This window comes from Salvelinus fontinalis, unplaced genomic scaffold, assembly GCF_029448725.1.
Source record: "Salvelinus fontinalis isolate EN_2023a unplaced genomic scaffold, ASM2944872v1 scaffold_0393, whole genome shotgun sequence".
NCBI lineage: Eukaryota > Metazoa > Chordata > Actinopteri > Salmoniformes > Salmonidae > Salvelinus > Salvelinus fontinalis.
This window is the reverse complement of record NW_026600602.1, coordinates 33,159-59,994: the sequence shown is the minus strand read 5'-3', so window position 1 is coordinate 59,994 and position 26,836 is coordinate 33,159. Positions and strand designations below refer to the sequence as shown.

General features: G+C 41.5%; 1 protein-coding gene across 1 annotated transcript; it reads right to left on the bottom strand.

Moving 5' to 3' along the window:
• Positions 1-1,078: 1,078 nt before the first annotated feature.
• On the bottom strand, positions 1,079-26,836 carry LOC129845866 (zinc finger protein 664-like). Its single transcript, XM_055913790.1, has 2 exons — positions 26,099-26,836; positions 1,079-4,484 (listed from the first exon to the last, which is right to left on the bottom strand). The coding sequence occupies exons 1-2, from the start codon at positions 26,523-26,525 to the stop codon at positions 3,514-3,516; spliced, it is 1,398 nt and encodes a 465-aa protein (XP_055769765.1). The 5' UTR covers positions 26,526-26,836; the 3' UTR covers positions 1,079-3,513.

Below are 26,836 nucleotides of genomic sequence, written 5' to 3'. Positions count from 1 at the left end.
TTGCGTGCCTACTTGTCTTGTCTGTGTTTCTTTTACACCTGTTATGTAAAAGAGACATAATAATGCACAATGGTCAATGCTATCTGGAATCCTTGGGACATCACTACCATAACCCCTACCTTAACCATTTTAAATGTCAACTTCAATGGGCTAGGGACGTTCCAAGGATGTATCTCTACCTGGAAATACATGATCTAAGTGATTGATTGTTGGTATTCAGCAGTCATAAAGCCTTATTTGCTTTAATGAACTACTAAAATAGTGATTTTGTCAGACAGCAACTTTATTGACTGACTGATCCATTCATCCTTCCATCCCTCCTCAGCCTTCCTCTCCTCTGAAGACCCAGTGAGGGTGGAGCTCAGTCAGAGAGCTGTTGAGGGACTGGTTAGGAAGAACACTTCTACAGCCAGAGAGGTGAGAGGTCACACATGGTTTAGATGGTAAATATTTATGTCCCCTTAGTGGTTCATCACGTCAGCAAAAGGGAATATGTTCCATCATCCATGTTTATTTACAGTAGTGCAAATTGTCCACTGATATTGGTGTAATTTCTCACCCCTTTTGGCTGTATGAAAGTTAATTTCCCCTCAGGCACACACATTTGTTCTTTGATGTCATTACCCGAGCTACTGCCTGTTCAGTCCGCTATCATCCAGAAGGCGAGGTCAGTACAGGTGCATCAAAGCTGGGACCGAGAGACAGAAGCTGTTTTTCCATCACTAACACAGAGGCTGCTGCCTACATACACAGACTTGAAATCATTGGTCACTTCAAGGAATGGAACACTAGTCACTTTAATAATGTTTACATATCTGGCATTACTCATCTCATATGTATATACTGTATTCTATCCTATTCTACTGTATCTTAGTCTATGTATTACTCATCTCATATGTATATACTGTATTCTATCCTATTCTACTGTATCTGTCTATGTATTACTCATCTCATATGTATATACTGTATTCTATTCTATTCTACTGTATCTTAGTCTATGTATTACTCATCTCATATGTATATACTGTATTCTATTCATTAACAAATACTAAGAGGGACCAAGAGTCTGTTGATTGGTCAGTCATTGGATTCATTTGTTGAAGTCAAATCAAGCTTTATTTATACAGCACATTTCAGACATGGATGCAACACAATGGCTTCACAGGAAAAAAACAATGAAAATAAACAGAAATATTGAGGATAAAAAAACAAAGAACAACTGAAAGACTAATGAGCATTGCAAAGGAAATGCCATTGATTAAAATATTAGCAATATGATGCTACATCCAACCCAAAACATAACTTGTTTTTTAGGAGGGGCTCTGAAAGACACTACGGGGGCATCGACTGAAAATTGACTGGTAGCAACTGGGACCTAAAAGACACCCACCATGACATCCACTAAATCTGCCCAAGAAGAGGCAAACAAAAGAAAAACCCACAACAAACTTAAAGACAGGAAGCAAACCAAAAAGGTGGAGCAACTAAAGGTGTTGACTCTCCACATCTATCAAGACAACTGGAGCACTGGGCCAGACACTCTTAAATAGAACCTGGACCAGCTCAGGTGAAACACCTTCCCACTAACGAGATGGACAAGCCAGCACAGGTGTAACACATACTGACTAACGAGGTGACACCAATCAGTGCGTCCTACGTGCTAACGAGCTAGACGTGCTAAAGTCCAACCTCAAAACATAAATGGAAAAACCAAAAGCTTAAGAGAATGCTCACCACCAACAGAAAACAACTTCCATGTCACATTATAATCAACTACAATGCTTCACCATCACCAATATAAACATGGTGTCTGTCTAACAACTAAAAACAATATTTATTTTCCCCACAGAGAAACCTAAAACCCACTAGCTTCTAGAACTCTCGTCTTCCTAAAACTCACTAGCTTCTAGAACTCTCGTCTTCCTAAATACTCACTCGCTTCTAGAACTCTCGTCCCCTTGGAACGAGACCAAACAAAACTCATCTCCAATACGGAAAAACAGTCAAAATAAATTGTGATCCATGGCAACGCACTGGCTAAACGCAAAACATTTTGACTGCCCACCCTTGAGACAATCAGCAACCAGGTTGTTCTCACCACGGACATGTCTGATTTCAAGAGGAAACTCCTGCAATATCCGTAGTAACTTTCCACCTCACTGCGGAGCTTCTCCCTCTTTTCAGGGTTCACTAGATAGGCATGGTCCCGTGTGGCTCAGTTGGTAGAGCATGGCGCTTGCAACGCCAGGGTTGTGGGTTCAATTCCCATGGGGGGACCAGGATGAATATGTATGAACTTTCCAATTTGTAAGTCGCTCTGGATAAGAGCGTCTGCTAAATGACTTAAATGTAAATGTAAATGTTGTTGGATCGGGGCCCAGTCCCCAATGTCATGCTCTAGTACATTTGGGTTGGCACATCTGAGAATGAACCCTGCTATTCTAAAAGCACAATGTCAATATAATTGTCAGTTGGTTGCATAAATAATTACCATTACCAAATGTTACATGAAATGTAAATATGAAATATTTGGTTGCATAGTTGCTAGGTGGGATAGCCCCAATGTCAAAACACAGTTTAACATGTCCAAATCAATAACCAATATGCAGAAACAGTTTGGGATCAATTGAAAACCTAACATGTGGTATATACACAAACATCTGCCACAATAATAATATTTTTTAAAACAAGCTCCTTATAAACTGCACAAGCACCAGAAACGCTGTTGTTTTGACAAGTAGCAATAAATCACTGATATCGATTAGGGGGGAAATCAGAATGTACTTGCTGTTGAAACTAACACAACTAAAAAAAAACACATGGAAATGGGAGATATATTTTACCTCACTGGTTAGAGGACAACCTGCAGAAGACAGTCAGCTACATTTTGGAGTGATGCATTTAAATGTAGGGGACGCTAAACAAAGGAACACAACCCTTATTTGTCATCACTCATCGCTATCATGTCAAAATCATTTGTGTGACAGAAGGGAGATGAGGTTACGCGTCCTGTTAAAACTAAAAGCTCAAAAAACACACAGAATATGGGAATAATGTGTACATCCCTGATTAGAGGACAATTTGTAGAAAACAGATCGCTACATTTTGAAGTGTTGCATTTTGATTCAAGTGGGTCATCAACATGGTAAGTGTAACACAGCTCTTTTTGTGTTAGTCACTTTTTGTTAAATCTCATAAATAATACTCTTCCAATTCAGAGCCTGGATTTTCCCCCTGAGGCTAATATCCATATCATGTTGAAATCAATAGAACAGGGGACAAACGTTTAGGGTTCTACATTGTGACATCATTAAAATACTCCAACTACAATGTTAAAACATCCTACATTGTGACATCATTAAAATATTCCTACTACAATGTTAAAACATTCTACATTATGACATCATTAAAATACTCCTACTACAATGTTAAAACATTTTACATTATGACATCATTAAAATACTCCTACTACAATGTTAAAACATTTTACATTGTGACATTAATTCATTGATATCATGAAACAACTCCATGTATTTTCTGATGTTTAATCAGAGATCTTTTATCAGTGTACCTCTTCCCACATTGATCACAGCTATGAGGTTTCTCTCCTGTGTGTATTCTCTGGTGTACAGTCAGATTGCTAGATGAAGTAAAACTCTTCCCACATTGACCACAGGTATAAGATTTATCTCCTGTGTGTGTTCTCTGGTGTGATGTCAGCTGGCCAGATCGACCAAAACTATTTCCACATTGACCACAGCTATAAGATTTCTCTCCTGTGTGTATTATCTGGTGTGATGTCAGCTGGCCAGATTGACCAAAACTCTTCCCACATTGATCACAGCTATAAGGTTTCTCTCCTGTGTGTATTCTCTGGTGTAGAGTCAGAGTCCTAGAATGACCAAAACTCTTCCCACATTGATCACAGCTATAAGGTTTCTCTCCTGTGTGTATTCTCTGGTGTGATGTCAGCTGGCCAGATTGACCAAAACTCCTCCCACATTGAGCACAGATATAAGGTTTCTCTCCTGTGTGTATTCTCTGGTGTATCTTCAGATGGCCAGATGTAACAAAACTTTTCCCACATTGATCACAGCTATACGGTTTCTCTCCTGTGTGTGTTCTCTGGTGTATCTTCAGAAGGCCAGATGCAACAAAACTCTTCCCACATTGATCACAGCTATACGGTTTCTCTCCTGTGTGTGTTCTCTGGTGTGATATCAGGCTGGTTGAACAAGTAAAACTCTTCCCACATTGACCACAGCTATAAGATTTCTCTCCTGTGTGTGTTCTCTGATGAATTTTAATTCCTGATGAGGAGGTGAATCTCTTCCCACAGTCAGAGCAGCAGTGAGATTTCTTCCCTGTGGATCTCTGCGGGTGTTTCTTGAGGTGTTCTGATGTGGAGAAACTCTTCTCTGCCTTGTCAGCATCATGAGGTTGTTGAGGCTCCCCAGAGGACCCACGGTAGTCCCGTCTCTCTCCTGTGTGAACAACAAAGTCAGACAGATGGTAAAGGCCCACAACAGCGGAAATCTACTGTAAAAAGTGATGCCAACAGCGTAACCATGATGTTGTACAACAATTGAAGTCTGTAATAAATGTTCAAATTATTTGACAATTGTCTTAAAATGAGCAACAATAGTCATATTTTGTCTTGTTTTCACATTAGTAGTAACGTCGATGATTGTAGACTAGAAATAAGTTATTCATGTTGTTGAAACTCTAAGCAGTGTGCCAGACGACTTTTGGTCTCCAATATAAGCCCCTTTCTGTGTTTAACAAAATTGAGGTACGAGGGCGATGGACACATCATTTCAATGCAGAAACTCCTCCCTGCTAATGAGGACACCGATAGCCACTAGCACAGTCAGTGTAGTCAGCTCAGCTATCCCCATTGAGACCGTGTCTGTGCCTCGACCTAGGTTGGGCAAAACTAAACATGGCGGTGTTCGCCTTAGCAATCTCACTAGAATAAAGACCTCCTCCATGCCTGCCATTATTGAAAGAGATTGTGATACCTCACATCTCAAAATAGGGTTACTTAATGTTAGATCCCTCACTTCAAAGGCAGTTATAGTCAATGATCATAATCTTGATGAGATTGGCCTGACTGAAACATGGCCAATCACATCTGTGTTAAATGAGGCCTCACCTCCTGGTTACACTAGTGACCATATACCCCGTGCATCCCGCAAAGGCGGAGGTGTTGCTAACATTTACGATAGCAAATTTCAATTTACAAAAAAATAAATGACGTTTTCGTCTTTTGAGCTTCTAGTCATGAAATCTATGCAGCCTACTCAATCACTTTTTATAGCTACTGTTTACAGGCCTCCTGGGCCATATACAGCGTTCCTCTCTGAGTTCCCTGAATTCCTATCGGACCTTGTAGTCATAGCAGATCATATTCTAATTTTTGGTGTTTTAATATTCATATGGAGAAGTCCACAAACCCACTCCAAAAGGTTTTCGGAGCCATCATCGACTCAGTGGGTTTTGTCCAACATGTCTCTGGACCTACTCACTGCCACAGTCATACTCTGGACCTAGTTTTGTCTCATGGAATAAATGTTGTAGATCTTAATGTTTTTCCTCATAATCCTGGACTATCGGACCACCATTTTATTACTTTTGCAATCGCAACAAATAATCTGCTCAGACCCCAACCAAGGATCATCAAAAGTCATGCTATACAATCTCATACAACCCAAAGATTCCTCGATGCCCTTCCAGACTCCCTCTGCTTACCCAAGGACGTCAGAGGACAAAAATCAGGTAACCACCTAACTGAGGAACTCAATTTAACCTTGCGCAATACCCTAGATGAAGTCGCACCCTTAAAAAAGAAAAACATTTGTCATAAGAAACTAGCTCCCTGGTATACAGAAAATACCCAAGCTCTGAAGCAAGCTTCCAGAAAATTGGAACGGAAATAGCACCACAACAAACTAGAAGTCTTCCGACTAGCTTGGAAAGACAGTAGCGTGCAGTATCGAAGAGCCCTCACTGCTGCTCGATCATCCTATTTTTCCAAGAAGTTAATTGAGGAAAATAAGAACAATCCAAAATTTATTTTTGGTAGTAATAAATTCATGAACTTCTTTGAGGAAAAGATCATGATCATTAGAAAGCAAATTACGGACTCCTCTTTAAATCTGCGTATTACTCCAAAGCAGTAGTCCTGAGTCTGCACAACTCTGCCAGGACCTAGGATCAAGGGAGACACAAGTGTTTTAGTATTATACCTCTTGACACAATGATGAAAATATTCATGGCCTCTAAACCTTCAAGCTGCATACTGGACCCTTGTGCTTGGCCCTCCTATGTTGAACATAATAAATGGCTCTCTATCCAACGGATGTGTACCAAACACTAAAAATGGCAGTAATAAAGCCTCTCTTGAAAAAGCCAAACCTTGACCCAGAAAATGTAAAAAAAACTATCGGTCTATATCGAATCTCCCATTCCTCTCAAACATTTTTAGAAAAAGCTGTTGCACAGCCTTCCTGAAGACAAACAATGTATACAAAATGCTTCAGTCTGGTTTTAGACCCCATCATAGCACTGAGACTGCACTTGTGAAGGTGGTAAATTACCTTTTAATGGCGTCAGACTGAGGCTCTGCATCTGTCCTCGTGATCCTAGACCTTAGTGCTGCTTTTGATACCATCGCTCACGACATTCTTTTGGAGAGATTGGAAACCCAAATTGGTCTACACGGACAAGTTCTGGCCTTGTCTTATCTGTCGCAAAGATATCAGTTTGTCTCTGTGCATGGTTTGTCCTCTGACAAATCAACTGTAAATTTCGGTGTTCCTCACGGTTCCGTTTAAGGACCACTATTGTTTTCACTATATATTCTACCTCTTGGTGATGTCATTCGGAAACCTAATGTTAACTTTCACTGCTATGCTGACGACACACAGCTGTACATTTCAATGAAACATGGTGAAGCCCCAAAATTGCCCTCGCTGGAAGCCTGTGTTTCAGACATAAGGAAGTGGATGGCTGAAAACGTTCTACTTTTAAACTCGGACAAAACAGAGATGCTTGTTCTAGGTCCCAAGAAACAAAGAGATCTTCTGTTGAATCTGACAATTTATCTTGATGGTTGCACAGTTGTCTCAAATAAAACTGTGAAGGACCTCGGCGTTACTCTCGACCCTGATCTCTCTTTTGACGAACATAAACAGACAGATGGTTAAAGGCCCACAACAGCAGAAATCCACTGCAAAAGGTGATGCCACCAGCGTAGCCATGATGTTGTACAACAATTGACGTCTGCCCTTGGTTCACTCCAGACTTGACTGCCCTTGACCAGCACAAAAACACCCTGTGGTGTACTGCACTAGCATCGAATATTCCCCGCGATATGAAACTTTCAGGGAAGTCAGAAACCAATACACACGGTCAGTTTGAAAAAGCTAGCCTTTACTTTCCTAACAGAAATATGCATCCTGCAGCACTAATTACAAAAAGTTTTGGGACACTGTAAAGTCCATGGACAATAAGAGTATCTCCTCCCAGCTGCCAACTGCACTGAGGCTAGGAAACACTGTCACCACTGATAAAACCACGACAATAGAGCAATTCAATAAGCATTTTTCTACGGCTGGCCATGCTTTCCACCTGGCTACCCCAACCCCGGCTAACAGCTCTGCACACCACGCAGCAACTTGCCCAAGCTCCCCCCGCTTCTCCTTCACCCAAATCCAGACAGCTGATGTTCTGAAAGAGCTGCAAAATCTGGATGCATAAAAATCAGCTGGGCCAGACAATCTGGACCCTCTCTTCCTAAAGTTATCTGCCACCATTGTTGCAACCCCTATTACTGGTCAGTTCAACCTCTCTTTCGTATCGTCTGAGATTCCTAAAGATCTGAAAGCTGCCGCGGTCATCCCCCTCTTCAAAGGGGGTGACACTCTAGACCCAAACTGTTGTAGACCTATATCCATCCTGCCCTGCCTTTCTAAAGTCTTCGAAAGCCAAGTGAACAAACAGATCACTGACCATTTCGAATCCCACCGTACCTTCTCCGCTATGCAATCTGGTTTCCGAGCTGGTCACGGGTGCACCTCAACCACCCTCAACGTCCTAAACGATATCAAAACCGACATCGATAAAAGACAGTACTGTGCAGCCGTATTCAACCTAGCCAAGTCTTTCGACTCTGTCAATCACCGTATTCTTATCGGCAGACTCAACAGCCTTGGTTTTTCAAATGACTGCCTCGCCTGGTTCACCAACTACCTCTCTGATGGTGTTCAGTGTGTAAAATCAGAGGGCCTGTTGTCCGGACCTCTGGTAGTCTATGGGGGTGCCACAGGTTTCAATTCTCAGGCTGACTCTCTGTATATATAAATTATGTAACTCTTGCTGTGGGTGTTTCTCTGATGACACCATTCTGTATACATCTGGCCCTTCTTTGGACACTGTGTTAACAAACCTCCATACGAGCTTCAACGCCATACAACACTCCTTCAGTGGCCTCCAACTGCTCTTAAATGCTAGTAAAACTAAATGCGTGCTCTTCAACCGATCGCTGCCCGCATCCGCCCGCCCGACAAGCATCACTACTCTGGACGGTTCTGACTTAGAATATGTGGACAACTATAAATACCTAGGTGCCTGGTTAGACTGTAAACTCTCCTTCCAGACTCACATTAAGCATCTCCAATCCAAAGTTAAATCTAGAATCGGCTTCCTATTTCCTATAGCCTCCTTCACGCTGCCAAACATGGCCTCGTAAAACTGACTATCCTACCGATCCTTGACGTCGGTTATGTCATTTACAAAAGGTGATTCTACAAAGTATTGAAAAGTATTATTGGTGTGAATACAAGAACAATAACATAGGCCTACTGTAGGACCCATAACTTCACCTAACAACAACATAGACCTACTGTAGGACCCATAACTTCACCTAACAGCATACACCTACTGTAGGACCCATTACTTCACCTAACAACAACATAGACCTACTGTAGGACCCATAACAATAACATAGACCTACTGTAGGACCCATAACTTCACCTAACAACAACATAGACCTACTGTAGGACCCATAACAATAACATAGACCTACTGTAGGACCCATAACTTCACCTAACAATAACATAGACCTACTGTAGGACCCATAACTTCACCTAACAACAACATAGACCTACTGTAGGACCCATAACTTCACCTAACAATAACATAGACCTACTGTAGGACCCATAACTTCACCTAACAACAACATAGACCTACTGTAGGACCCATAACTTCACCTAACAGCATACACCTACTGTAGGACCCATAACTTCACCTAACAATAACATAGACCTACTGTAGGACCCATAACTTCACCTAACAGCATACACCTACTGTAGGACCCATAACTTCACCTAACAACAACATAGACCTACTGTAGGACCCATAACTTCACCTAACAACAACATAGACCTACTGTAGGACCCATAACTTCACCTAACAACAACATAGACCTACTGTAGGACCCATAACAATAACATAGACCTACTGTAGGACCCATAACTTCACCTAACAATAACATAGACCTACTGTAGGACCCATAACTTCACCTAACAGCATACACCTACTGTAGGACCCATAACTTCACCTAACAATAACATAGACCTACTGTAGGACCCATAACTTCACCTAACAGCATACACCTACTGTAGGACCCATAACTTCACCTAACAACAACATAGACCTACTGTAGGACCCATAACTTCACCTAACAACAACATAGACCTACTGTAGGACCCATAACTTCACCTAACAACAACATAGACCTACTGTAGGACCCATAACAATAACATAGACCTACTGTAGGACCCATAACTTCACCTAACAATAACATAGACCTACTGTAGGACCCATAACTTCACCTAACAACATAGACCTACTGTAGGACCCATAACTTCACCTAACAATAACATAGACCTACTGTAGGACCCATAACTTCACCTAACAATAACATAGACCTACTGTAGGACCCATAACTTAGACCTACTGTAGGACCCATAACTTCACCTAACAACAACCTAGACCTACTGTAGGACCCATAACTTCAACTAACAACAACATAGACCTATGACTATAAATAATTTAATATTTACAGGTGAAACATGGAAACGAAAATGTATTTTTCATGACATTTCATAACCTGATCACCAGATAATTTTGTGAATAATCCCACTACTCTGTAATGTGATGTCATTCTAAATGTCCTGAATAACGGAAAATAGCTCAGACTAACGTGACCCTACTGTAAATCAAGCAGACAATAACACAATATAAACATCAATTTGTTAGGGATGTTGGATCCAACGTGGAGCACAGCATAACTGTCTTTACCAGAGTAAAGAATGAAGAAGCACTTTGGTTGTTGCATGTCGTGATGTTTGTCATGTGACTGGCATTCAGAAAATGATTTCCTGGATCAGCTGATGATAGTTGAACATGTGACTGTTACTAAATTGCTACAGTATTAAGAATTATGTGTAATTATTGAACCAGTTATATGCATATCATATTTTCTGGGCCCGAGTAGCAGGCAGTTTAATTTGGGCACGCTTTTCATCCAAAATTCCAAATGCTGCCCCCTACCCTAGAGAAGTTAAGCTCGAGACCTTGGGTCTCGACCCCACCCTGTGCAACTGGGTCCTGGACTTTCTGACCGGCTGCCCCCAGGTGGCGAAGGTAGGAAACAATATCTCCACCCCGCTGATCCTCAACACTGGGGCCCCACAAGGGTGCGTTCTGAGCCCTCTCCTGTACTCCCTGTTCACCCACGACTGCGTGGCCATGCACGCCTCCAACTCAATCATCAAGTTTGCAGACGACACTACAGTGGTCGGCTTGATTACCAACAACGACAAGACGACCCGCAGGGAGGAGGTGAGGGCACTCGGAGTGTGGTGTCAGGAAAATAACCTCTCACTCAACATCAACAAAACAAAGGAGATGATCGTGGACTTCAGGAAACTGCAGAGGGAGCACCCCCCTATCCACATCGACGGGACAGTAGTGGAGAAGGTGGAACGTTTTTAGTTCCTCGGCGTACACATCACAGACAAACTGAAATGGTCCACCCACACAGACAGTGTGGTGAAGAAGGCGCAACAGCGACTCTTCAACCTCAGGAGGCTGAAGAAATTTGTCTTGTCACCGAACACACTCACAAACTTTTATAGACGCACAATTGAGAGCATCCTGTCGGGCTGTATCACCGCCTGGTATGGCAACTGCACCGCCCTCAACCGCAAGAACCTCCAGAGGGTGGTCCGGTCTGCACAAGGCATCACTGGGGCAAACTACCTGCCCTCCAGGACACCTACACCACTCGATGTCACAGGAAGGCCAAAAAGATCAAGGACAACAACCACCCGAGCCACTGCCTGTTCACACCGCTATCATCCAGAAGACGAGGTCAATACAGGTGCATCAAAGCTGGGGCCGAGAGATTGAAAAACAGCTTCTATCTCAAGGCCATCAGACTGTTAACCTGCCATCACTAACATTGAGAGGCTGCTGCCAACATACAGACTCAATCTCTAGCCACTTTAATAAATGGACTTAATAAAAGGTATCTCTAGTTACTTTAAATAACGCAACTTTAATAATGTTCACATACGCTACATTACTCTCATATGTATATACAGTATTCTATAACATCTACTGCATCTGCCTATGACGCACAGCCATCGCTCATCCATGTATTTATATGTACATATTCTTATTCATCCCTTACATTTGTGTGTATAAGGTAGTTGTTGTGAATTTGTTAGATTACTTGTTAGATATTACTGCATTGTCGGAACTAGAAGCACAAGCATTTCGCTACAGTCGCATTAACCGCTGCTAACCATGTGTATGTGATCATTAACATCCGCTAACCATGTGTATGTGATCATTAACATCCGCTAACCATGTGTATGTGACCATTAACATCCGCTAACCATGTGTATGTGACCATTAACATCCGCTAACCATGTGTATGTGACCATTAACATCCGCTAACCATGTGTATGTGACCATTAACATCCGCTAACCATGTGTATGTGACCATTAACATCCGCTAACCATGTGTATGTGACCATTAACATCCGCTAACCATGTGTATGTGACCATTAACATCTGCTAACCATGTGTATGTGACCATTAACATCTGCTAACCATGTGACCATTAACATCTGCTAACCATGTGTATGTGACCATTAACATCCGCTAACCATGTGTATGTGACCATTAACATCCGCTAACCATCTGTATGTGACCATTAACATCCGCTAACCATCTGTATGTGACCATTAACATCCGCTAACCATGTGTATGTGACCAATAACATCCGCTAACCATGTGTATGTGACCAGTAACATCCGCTAACCATGTGTATGTGACCATTAACATCCGCTAACCATGTGTATGTGACCATTAACATCTGCTAACCATGTGTATGTGACCAATAACGTCCGCTAACCATGTGTATGTGACCATTAACATCCGCTAACCATGTGTATGTGACCATTAACATCCGCTAACCATGTGTATGTGACCATTAACATCCGCTAACCATGTGTATGTGACCATTAACATCAGCTAACCATGTGATTGTGACCATTAACATCCGCTAACCATGTGTATGTGACCATTAACATCTGCTAGCCATGTGTATTTGACCATTAACATCCGCTAACCATGTGACCATTAACATCCGCTAACCATGTGACCATTAACATCCGCTAACCATGTGACCAATAACATCCGCTAACCGTGTGTATGTGACCAATAACATCCGCTAACCATGTGATGTGACCATTAACATCCGCTAACCATGTGACCAATAACATCCGCTAACCATGTGTATGTGACCATTAACATCCGCTAACCATGTGTATGTGACCAATAACATCCGCTAACCATGTGTATGTGACCAATAACATCCGCTAACCATGTGATGTGACCATTAACATCCGCTAACCATGTGACCAATAACATCCGCTAACCATGTGTATGTGACCATTAACATCCGCTAACCATGTGTATGTGACCAATAACATCCGCTAACCATGTGTATGTGACCATTAACATCCGCTAACCATGTGTATGTGACCATTAACATCCGCTAACCATGTGTATGTGACCATTAACATCCGCTAACCATGTGTATGTGACCATTAACATCCGCTAACCATGTGTATGTGACCATTAACATCCGCTAACCATGTGTATGTGACCATTAACATCCGCTAACCATGTGTATGTGACCATTAACATCCGCTAACCATGTGTATGTGACCATTAACATCCGCTAACCATGTGTATGTGACCATTAACATCCGCTAACCATGTGACCATTAACATCCGCTAACCATGTGACCAATAACATCCGCTAACCATGTGTATGTGACCAATAACATCCGCTAACCATGTGTATGTGACCATTAACATCCGCTAACCATGTGACCAATAACATCTGCTAACCATGTGACCAATAACATCTGCTAACCATGTGTATGTGACCATTAACATCTGCTAACCATGTGTATGTGACCATTAACATCTGCTAAACATGTGTATGTGACAATTAACATCCGCTAACCATGTGTATGTGACCATTAACATTAACATCCGCTAACCATGTGCATGTGACCATTAACATCCGCTAACCATGTGTATGTGACCATTACCATTAACATCCGCTAACCATGTGTATGTGACCAGTAACATCTGCTAACCATGTGTATGTGACCATTAACATTAACATCTGCTAACCATGTGTATGTGACCAGTAACATCCGCTAACCATGTGTATGTGACCATTAACATTAACATCCGCTAACCATGTGTATGTGACCATTAACATCCGCATGTGACCATTAACATTAACATCCGCTAACCATGTGTATGTGACCATTAACATCCGCTAACCATGTGTATGTGACCATTAACATTAACATCCGCTAACCATGTGCATGTGACCATTAACATCCGCTAACCATGTGTATGTGACCATTTCCATTAACATCCGCTAACCATGTGTATGTGACCAGTAACATCTGCTAACCATGTGTATGTGACCATTAACATTAACATCTGCTAACCATGTGTATGTGACCAGTAACATCCGCTAACCATGTGTATGTGACCATTAACATTAACATCCGCTAACCATGTGTATGTGACCATTAACATCCGCATGTGACCATTAACATTAACATCCGCTAACCATGTGTATGTGAACAGTAACATCCGCTAACCATGTGTACGTGACCATTAACATCCGCTAACCTTGTGTATGTGACCATTAACATCCGCTAACCACGTGTATGTGAACAATAACATCTGCTAACCATGTGTATGTGACCATTAACATCCGCTAACCATGTGTGTGTGACCATTAACATCCGCTAACCATGTGTATGTGACCATTAACATCTGCTAACCATGTGTATGTGACCATTAACATCCGCTAACCATGTGTATGTGACCATTAACATCCGCTAACCATGTGTATGTGACCAATAACGTCCGCTGACCATGTGTATGTGACCATTAACGTCCGCTAACCATGTGTATGTGAACATTAACATCCGCTAACCATGTGTATGTGACCATTAACATCCGCTAACCATGTGTATGTGACCATTAACATCCGCTAACCATGTGTATGTGACCATTAACATCAGCTAACCATGTGATTGTGACCATTAACATCCGCTAACCATGTGTATGTGACCATTAACATCCGCTAGCCATGTGTATGTGACCATTAACATCCGCTAACCATGTGACCATTAGCATCCGCTAACCATGTGACCAATAACATCCGCTAACCGTGTGTATGTGACCAATAACATCCGCTAACCGTGTGTATGTGACCAATAACATCCGCTAACCGTGTGTATGTGACCATTAACATCCGATAACCATGTGACCAATAACATCCGCTAACCATGTGTATGTGACCATTAACATCCGCTAACCATGTGTATGTGACCAATAACATCCGCTAACCATGTATGTGACCATTAACATCCGCTAACCATGTGTATGTGACCATTAACATCCGCTAACCATGTGTATGTGACCATTAACATCCGCTAACCATGTGTATGTGACCATTAACATCCGCTAACCATGTGTATGTGACCATTAACATCCGCTAACCATGTGTATGTGACCATTAACATCCGCTAACCATGTGTATGTGACCATTAACATCCGCTAACCATGTGACCATTAACATCCGCTAACCATGTGACCATTAACATCCGCTAACCATGTGACCAATAACATCCGCTAACCATGTGTATGTGACCAATAACATCCGCTAACCATGTGTATGTGACCATTAACATCCGCTAACCATGTGACCAATAACATCTGCTAACCATGTGTATGTGACCATTATCATCCGCTAACCATGTGTATGTGACCATTAACATCTGCTAACCATGTGTATGTGACCATTAACATCCGCTAACCATGTGTATGTGACAATTAACATCCGCTAACCATGTGTATGTGACCATTAACATTAACATCCGCTAACCATGTGCATGTGACCATTAACATCCGCTAACCATGTGTATGTGACCATTACCATTAACATCCGCTAACCATGTGTATGTGACCAGTAACATCTGCTAACCATGTGTATGTGACCATTAACATTAACATCTGCTAACCATGTGTATGTGACCAGTAACATCCGCTAACCATGTGTATGTGACCATTAACATTAACATCCGCTAACCATGTGTATGTGACCATTAACATCCGCTAACCATGTGTATGTGACCATTAACATCCGCTAACCATGTGTATGTGACCATTAACATCCGCTAACCATGTGTATGTGACCATTAACATCCGCTAACCATGTGTATGTGACCATTAACATCCGCTAATCAAGTGTATGTGACCATTAACATCCGCTAACCATGTGACCATTAACATCCGCTAACCATGTGACCATTAACATCCGCTAACCATGTGACCATTAACATCCGCTAACCATGTGACCAATAACATCCGCTAACCATGTGTATGTGACCAATAACATCCGCTAACCATGTGTATGTGACCATTAACATCCGCTAACCATGTGACCAATAACATCTGCTAACCATGTGTATGTGACCATTAACATCCGCTAACCATGTGTATGTGACCATTAACATCCGCTAACCATGTGTATGTGACCATTAACATCCGCTAACCATGTGTATGTGACAATTAACATCCGCTAACCATGTGTATGTGACCATTAACATTAACATCCGCTAACCATGTGCATGTGACCATTAACATCCGCTAACCATGTGTATGTGACCATTACCATTAACATCCGCTAACCATGTGTATGTGACCAGTAACATCTGCTAACCATGTGTATGTGACCATTAACATTAACATCTGCTAACCATGTGTATGTGACCAGTAACATCCGCTAACCATGTGTATGTGACCATTAACATTAACATCCGCTAACCATGTGTATGTGACCATTAACATCCGCATGTGACCATTAACATTAACATCCGCTAACCATGTGTATGTGACCAGTAACATCCGCTAACCATGTGTACGTGACCATTAACATCCGCTAACCATGTGTATGTGACCATTAACATCCGCTAACCTTGTGTATGTGACCATTAACATCCGCTAACCACGTGTATGTGAACAATAACATCTGCTAACCATGTGTATGTGACCAATAACATCTGCTAACCATGTGTATGTGACCAGTAACATCCGCTAACCATGTGTATGTGACCAGTAACATCCGCTAACCATGTGTATGTGACCATTAACACCCGCTAACCATGTGTATGTGACCATTAACATCCGCTAACCATGTGTATGTGACCATTAACATCCGCTAACCATGTGTGTGACCAGTAACATCCGCTAACCATGTGTATGTGACCATTAACATCCGCTAACCATGTGTATGTGACCATTAACATCCGCTAACCATGTGTATGTGACCATTAACATCCGCTAACCATGTGACCAATAACATCCGCTAACCATGTGTATGTGACCATTAACATCCGCTAACCATGTGTGTGTGACCATTAACATCCGCTAACCATGTGTATGTGACCATTAACATCTGCTAACCATGTGTATGTGACCATTAACATCTGCTAACCATGTGTATGTGACCATTAACATCCGCTAACCATGTGTATGTGACCATTAAAATCCGCTAACCATGTGACCATTAACATCCGCTAACCATGTGACCATTAACATCCGCTAACCATGTGACCATTAACATCCGCTAACCATGTGACCAATAACATCCGCTAACCATGTGTATGTGACCAATAACATCCGCTAACCATGTGTATGTGACCATTAACATCCGCTAACCATGTGACCAATAACATCCGCTAACCATGTGTATGTGACCATTAACATCCGCTAACCATGTGTATGTGACCAATAACATCCGCTAACCATGTGTATGTGACCATTAACATCCGCTAACCATGTGTATGTGACCATTAACATCCGCTAACCATGTGTATGTGACCATTAACATCCGCTAACCATGTGTATGTGACCATTAACATTAACATCCGCTAACCATGTGCATGTGACCATTAACATCCGCTAACCATGTGCATGTGACCATTACCATTAACATCCGCTAACCATGTGTATGTGACCAGTAACATCTGCTAACCATGTGTATGTGACCATTAACATCTGCTAACCATGTGTATGTGACCAGTAACATCCGCTAACCATGTGTATGTGACCATTAACATTAACATCCGCTAACCATGTGTATGTGACAATTAACATCCGCTAACCATGTGTATGTGACCATTAACATTAACATCCGCTAACCATGTGCATGTGACCATTAACATCCGCTAACCATGTGTATGTGACCATTACCATTAACATCCGCTAACCATGTGTATGTGACCAGTAACATCTGCTAACCATGTGTATGTGACCATTAACATTAACATCTGCTAACCATGTGTATGTGACCAGTAACATCCGCTAACCATGTGTATGTGACCATTAACATTAACATCCGCTAACCATGTGTATGTGACCATTAACATCCGCATGTGACCATTAACATTAACATCCGCTAACCATGTGTATGTGACCAGTAACATCCGCTAACCATGTGTACGTGACCATTAACATCCGCTAACCATGTGTATGTGACCATTAACATCCGCTAACCTTGTGTATGTGACCATTAACATCCGCTAACCACGTGTATGTGAACAATAACATCTGCTAACCATGTGTATGTGACCAATAACATCCGCTAACCATGTGTATGTGACCAGTAACATCCGCTAACCATGTGTATGTGACCAGTAACATCCGCTAACCATGTGTATGTGACCATTAACATCCGCTAACCATGTGTATGTGACCATTAACATCCGCTAACCATGTGTATGTGACCATTAACATCCGCTAACCATGTGTATGTGACCATTAACATCCGCTAACCATGTGTGTGACCAGTAACATCCGCTAACCATGTGTATGTGACCATTAACATCCGCTAACCATGTGTATGTGACCATTAACATCCGCTAACCATGTGTATGTGACCATTAACATCCGCTAACCATGTGACCAATAACATCCGCTAACCATGTGTGTGTGACCATTAACATCCGCTAACCATGTGTATGTGACCATTAACATCCGCTAACCATGTGTATGTGACCATTAACATCTGCTAACCATGTGTATGTGACCATTAACATCCGCTAACCATGTGTATGTGACCATTAACATCCGCTAACCATGTGACCATTAACATCCGCTAACCATGTGACCATTAACATCCGCTAACCATGTGACCATTAACATCCGCTAACCATGTGACCAATAACATCCGCTAACCATGTGTATGTGACCAATAACATCCGCTAACCATGTGTATGTGACCATTAACATCCGCTAACCATGTGACCAATAACATCCGCTAACCATGTGTATGTGACCAATAACATCCGCTAACCATGTGTATGTGACCATTAACATCCGCTAACCATGTGTATGTGACCAATAACATCCGCTAACCATGTGTATGTGACCATTAACATCCGCTAACCATGTGTATGTGACCATTAACATCCGCTAACCATGTGTATGTGACCATTAACATCCGCTAACCATGTGTATGTGACCATTAACATTAACATCCGCTAACCATGTGCATGTGACCATTAACATCCGCTAACCATGTGTATGTGACCATTACCATTAACATCCGCTAACCATGTGTATGTGACCAGTAACATCTGCTAACCATGTGTATGTGACCATTAACATTAACATCTGCTAACCATGTGTATGTGACCAGTAACATCCGCTAACCATGTGTATGTGACCATTAACATTAACATCCGCTAACCATGTGTATGTGACCATTAACATCCGCTAACCATGTGTGTGACCATTAACATTAACATCCGCTAACCATGTGTATGTGACCAGTAACATCCGCTAACCATGTGTATGTGACCATTAACATCCGCTAACCATGTGTATGTGACCATTAACATCCGCTAACCATGTGTATGTGACCAATAACATCCGCTAACCATGTGTATGTGACCATTAACATCCGCTAACCATGTGTATGTGACCATTAACATCCGCTAACCATGTGTATGTGACCATTAACATCCGCTAACCATGTGTATGTGACCATTAACATCCGCTAACCATGTGTATGTGACCATTAACATCCGCTAACCATGTGTATGTGACCATTAACATCCGCTAACCATGTGTATGTGACCATTAACATCCGCTAACCATGAGTATGTGACCATTAACATTAACATCCGCTAACCATGTGTATGTGACGAGTAACAGCCGCTAAACATGTGTATGTGACCATTAACATCCACTAACCATGTGTATGTGACCAGTAACATCTGCTAACCATGTGTATGTGACCATTAACAACCGCTAACCATGTGTATGTGACCATTAACATCCGCTAACCATGTGTATGTGACCAATAACATCCGCTAACCATGTGTATGTGACCATTAACATCCGCTAACCATGTGTATGTGACCATTAACATCCGCTAACCATGTGTATGTGACCATTAACATCCGCTAACCATGTGTATGTGACCATTAACATCCGCTAACCATGTGTATGTGACCATTAACATCCGCTAACCATGTGTATGTGACCATTAACATCCGCTAACCATGTGTATGTGACCAGTAACATCCGCTAACCATGTGTATGTGACCATTAACATCCGCTAACCATGTGTATGTGACCAATAACATCCGCTAACCATGTGCATGTGACCATTAACATCCGCTAACCACGTTTATGTGACCATTAACATCTGCTAACCATGTGTATGTGACCATTAACATCCGCTAACCATGTGACCATTAACATCCGCTAACCATGTGACCATTAACATCCGCTAACCATGTGACCAATAGCATCCGCTAACCATGTGTATGTGACCAATAACATCCGCTAACCATGTGTATGTGACCATTAACATCCGCTAACCATGTGACCAATAACATCCGCTAACCATGTGTATGTGACCATTAACATCCGCTAACCATGTGTATGTGACCATTACCATTAACATCCGCTAACCATGTGTATGTGACCAGTAACATCTGCTAACCATGTGTATGTGACCATTAACATTAACATCTGCTAACCATGTGTATGTGACCAGTAACATCCGCTAACCATGTGTATGTGACCATTAACATCCGCTAACCATGTGTATGTGACCATTAACATCCGCTAACCATGTGTATGTGACCATTAACATCCGCTAACCATGTGTATGTGACCATTAACATCCGCTAACCATGTGTATGTGACCATTAACATCCGCTAACCATGTGTATGTGACCATTAACATTAACATCCGCTAACCATGTGTATGTGACGAGTAACATCCGCTAAACATGTGTATGTGACCATTAACATCCGCTAACCATGTGTATGTGACCAGTAACATCTGCTAACCATGTGTATGTGACCATTAACAACCGCTAACCATGTGTATGTGACCATTAACATTAACATCCGCTAACCATGTGTATGTGACCATTAACATCCGCTAACCATGTGTATGTGACCAATAACATCCGCTAACCATGTGTATGTGACCAGTAACATCCGCTAACCATGTGTATGTGACCAGTAACATCCGCTAACAATGTGTATGTGACCGTTAACATCCGCTAACCATGTGTATGTGACCGTTAACATCCGCTAACCATGTGTATGTGACCATTAACATCCGCTAACCATGTGTATGTGACCATTAACATCCGCTAACCATGTGTATGTGACCATTAACATCTGCTAACCATGTGTATGTGACCATTAACATCCGCTAACCATGTGTATGTGACCAGTAACATCCGCTAACCATGTGTATGTGACCATTAACATCCGCTAACCATGTGTATGTGACCAATAACATCCGCTAACCATGTGCATGTGACCATTAACATCCGCTAACCACGTGTATGTGACCATTAACATCCGCTAACCACGTGTATGTGACCATTAACATCTGCTAACCACGTGTATGTGACCATTAACATCCGCAAACCATGTGACCATTAACATCCGCTAACCATGTGACCAATAACATCCGCTAACCATGTGACCAATAACATCCGCTAACCATGTGTATGTGACCATTAACATCCGCTAACCATGTGACCAATAACATCCGCTAACCATGTGACCAATAACATCCGCTAACCATGTGTATGTGACCATTAACATCCGCTAACCATGTGTATGTGACCAATAACATCCGCTAACCATGTGTATGTGACCATTAACATCCGCTAACCATGTGCATGTGACCATTAACATCCGCTAACCATGTGTATGTGACCATTACCATTAACATCCGCTAACCATGTGTATGTGACCATTACCATTAACATCCGCTAACCATGTGTATGTGACCAGTAACATCTGCTAACCATGTGTATGTGACCATTAACATCTGCTAACCATGTGTATGTGACCAGTAACATCTGCTAACCATGTGTATGTGACCATTAACATCTGCTAACCATGTGTATGTGACCATTAACATTAACATCTGCTAACCATGTGTATGTGACCATTAACATTAACATCTGCTAACCATGTGTATGTGACCATTAACATCCGCTAACCATGTGTATGTGACCATTAACATCCGCTAACCATGTGTATGTGACCATTAACATCCGCTAACCACGTGTATGTGACCAATAACATCTGCTAACCATGTGTATGTGACCATTAACATCCGCTAACCATGTGTATGTGACCAATAACATCCGCTAACCATGTGTATGTGACCATTAACATCCGCTAACCATGTGTATGTGACCATTAACATCCGCTAACCATGTGCATGTGACCATTAACATCCGCTAACCATGTGTATGTGACCATTAACATCCGCTAACCATGTGTATGTGACCATTATCATCTGCTAACCATGTGCATGTGACCAATAACATCTGCTAACCATGTGCATGTGACCATTAACATCTGCTAACCATGTGTATGTGACCATAAACATTTGATTTGACCTGACCGCAAGATGTGTCAGGTTTGTCAATTTATGAATTGTCTTTTGCTTGAAACCCTCCTGTCAATATTGAGTAAGGACGCACACCTGATTACGCATATAGAGGTAGGACTAGTCTACCTGGTTACACATATAGAAGTAGGACTAGTCTACCTGGTTACACATATAGAAGTAGGACTAGTCTACCTGGTTACACATATAGAAGTAGGACTAGTCTACCTGGTTACACATATAGAAGTAGGACTAGTCTACCTGGTTACACATATAGAAGTAGGACTAGTCTACCTGGTTACGCATATAGAAGTATGACTAGTCTACCTGGTTACACACATAAAGGTAGGACTAGTCTACCTGGTTACACATATAGAAGTAGGACTAGTCTACCTGGTTACACATATAGAAGTAGGACTAGTCTACCTGGTTACACATATAGAAGTAGGACTAGTCTACCTGGTTACACATATAGAAGTAGGACTAGTCTACCTGGTTACGCATATAGAAGTATGACTAGTCTACCTGGTTACACACATAAAGGTAGGACTAGTCTACCTGGTTACACATATAGAAGTAGGACTAGTCTACCTGGTTACACATATAGAAGTAGGACTAGTCTACCTGGTTACACATATAGAAGTAGGACTAGTCTACCTGGTTACACATATAGAAGTAGGACTAGTCTACCTGGTTACGCATATAGAAGTATGACTAGTCTACCTGGTTACGCATATAGAAGTATGACTAGTCTACCTGGTTACACATATAGAAGTAGGACTAGTCTACCTGGTTACACATATAAAGTAGGACTAGTCTACCTGGTTACACATATAGAAGTAGGACTAGTCTCCCTGATTACGCATATAGAGGTAGGACCAGTCTACCTGGTTACACATATAGTAGTAGGACTAGTCTACCTGGTTACACATATAGAAGTAGGACTAGTCTACCTGGTTAAACATATAGAAGTAAGACTAGTCCTACCTGGTTACACATATAGAAGGACTAGTATACCTGATTACACATATAGAAGTAGGACTAGTCTACCTGGTTACACATATAGAAGTAGGACTAATCTACCTGTCCCGAGCACTAATGTAGATCTATAAATGTGCCCATTTGGGGATGTCTGATAGTATTTCTGATTGTCTTAACGCTGCACCACTAATGAGTTGTGGAGCTTCTCAAAGCACATTTTTTTCTCACCTCAAACAGCAAGTAAACAAAGTCTAATCAAAATCAATTGCAAATGAGAATAACTCCTCAAAATATTTCCAGCTCTTGCCCTTTCGATAACCACTCGGCACAAAAGGGAAAAACGTAATGTGCTGATCCAGTGGAAATGTCAAAACACCTGATTACTTCTTATCACTTTCACAAATAGCCTACAGCTGTGTCGGTCGAGAACTCACAGGCACGGGAAACTGAGGGCCCAGAATATTTTATACAATGTTTCAAGTTCGTTATGGACAGGCCATGTGATTTATAGGACAGTTATTTGCAATGTTTTTATTTGTTGGCTATATGTAGGCTATTTTTTACATAGGTGGCAATGGCAATAAAAGTTACTTTTAGATTTGTATAATTTTCATTTAGATAGAATGTAGATTAATCACAGAATGATTGAGATACTATTATAAATGAAATGAAACTGTTCCAGTAAAATGAACATATGAAAATCATAACTGTCACCAGATCAGTAGAAATGGTAAGATAGATTTGCACTCCAAATGTAGGTTGCCGACTGCTTGTGTAGCCGATTACCAGCAACGTCAGAATGTATGAAGGCCAGCAGGAGGAGGTGGTTCAGGAAGAGTTTCTTCTCTTCTGGTTGGGCGTTATTGATGTAATGGCATGGAAATAAATGCTGAATATTATACAATGACTTATAAACAGCTCTAACAATTTGACCCTACAGGAAATCTACACTGGCAATTCTAGAATATACTATATAGCCTCGAAACCTGGTTAAACTATCATTATGACATCATGGATGAATTCTAGAATATACAAAATAGCCTAGAAACCTGGTTACACTATCATTATGACATCATGCATGGGCAGTCCTTGTATTCATAGTGTAGTGAATTCAGGGGGTTGCCCTGAGCTGAACTCAAACCTGGGTCCAGCGACTGTCAAGCCAACACCTTATAACTGTTACACCAAGATGTCTGAACTTCTTGACGAGGTCGCTAGGTGTTGGATTACGGTTGATACAATAGCTTTCTCTATGAATTTGAGAGTGGTTACATTTCTCCAGCCCCCATCCCTCAGCTGTTTACCAAAACAAGTCTCTGGGCAGCCATTTTGTTGCTGTTTAAATACTAGGTTGTCCCTTTAAAAAAGCCACACAAGAATCAATCAACCAATAACAAAGCTGTAATTCCACCACTGTTTTGCTAATAAGATGATGGATGGGGGTGGAGAAATGTAACTACTTTCAAATTCATAGACAGACCTATGGATGAAAGGACTGACCATCCATGATATCAACATTATAGTTTTAACCATGTTGAGGCGATACAGTGTTGATTTACATTGTTTCTATACATTGGAGTACAAACAATCTTATTAGGGGTTCTGATGGGGTACAACAGATGAACTAAGCTCATGAGGCATGTGTTATATTCTTCAAGAATCAATGGCTAGAAATAAATAGTTTAAAAGTCAAAATATGGATGTAGCAATTGCAGATTTCCCCTTTACCACCATACATCCTTCCAGTCGTCTGCTGCCAATGACTGGAACGAATTTCAAAAATCGCTGAAGCTGGAGACTTATATTTCCCTTACCAACTTTAAACATCAGCTATCTGAGCAGCTAACCGATCGCTGCAGCTGTACATAGTCCATCTGTAAATAACCCACCCAATCTACCTACCTCATCCCCAAACTGTTTTTATTTACTTTTCTGCTCTTTTGCACACCAGTATCTCTACTTGCACATCATCATCTGCTCATTTATCACTCCAGTGTTAATCTGCTAAATTGTAATTCTTCTCTACTATGGCCTATTTATTGCCTACCTCCTCATGCCTTTTGCACACACTATATATAGACTTTCTTTTTTTCTACTGTCATTGACTTGCTTATTGTGTTATTGGCTTGTTTATTGTATGTTATTCCATGTGTAACTCTATGTTGTTGTCTGTGTCACACTGCTTTGCTTTATCTTGGCCAGCTCGCAGTTGTAAATGAGAACGTGTTCTCAACTGGCCTACCTGGTTAAACTATCATTATGACATCATGGCCTACCTGGTTAAACTATCATTATGACATCATGGCCTACCTGGTTAAACTATCATTATGACATCATGGCCACCTGGTTAAACTATCATTATGACATCATGGCCACCTGGTTAAACTATCATTATGACATCATAGCCACCTGGTTAAATAAAGGTGAAATAAAAAAAATTAAACATCAGTTCAACAACTGCAGAGTTTGTGTCTCTGTTTTTAAGACAGTACTTACTAGTGTTAATCAGGGAACGGTCTCTCAAAACCATATTATGGCTAAGTTCATCCTTAGAACCATTGGATGTCTTAAGATGCGTTTGGGAAACCGGGCCTAGATATCCAGTTTCCTCCTCCTCCTTTTTCGATGTGACAGTCATCTCCCCCTCCTCTTTCACCCCAAAAGCTGCATCCTTCTCTTCTTTTACTGTAAAATCCTCTTCCTCTTTGAACGCGTCTTCCTCTTCTTTCACTGAAACGTCTTTCTCTTCTTGTTTAACTGCAACAGCCTCACCCTCTAATTCTTGTTTAACTGTAACAGCCTCGCCCTCTAATTCTTGTTTTACTGTGACATCCTCCTCTTCCTCCTCCTCTTTCACCATAGCTCCTTTCTCCGTCCAGCAGTCCTCCTCTTCATTAACAAGAGAGTAGCTTAGTGACCTCATGGTTGGAGATGTTAGCTAGCTAGGCTAATGCTAACTTAACCAGCCCGCTAGATGAATAAAAACAATACCGTAAATATGAAAATTATGAGATTAAAAGGGATAACTAACTAGACGTCAGAAGTGGGTTTAAAACACAGTGGCTAATATACACTAAAGCGTCTAAAGCTCTTTGTTGGTTCGTCTATTTTGTCTAGCAAGCTCCCGAGGTGTCTGACTAACTGTTGCTGCTGTTGAAAGAAGCGTTCCGTCCACTAGATTATACGTCACAGTAGCAGCATTGCCTTAAAGTCGCAGACCGCAATCTGCTGACT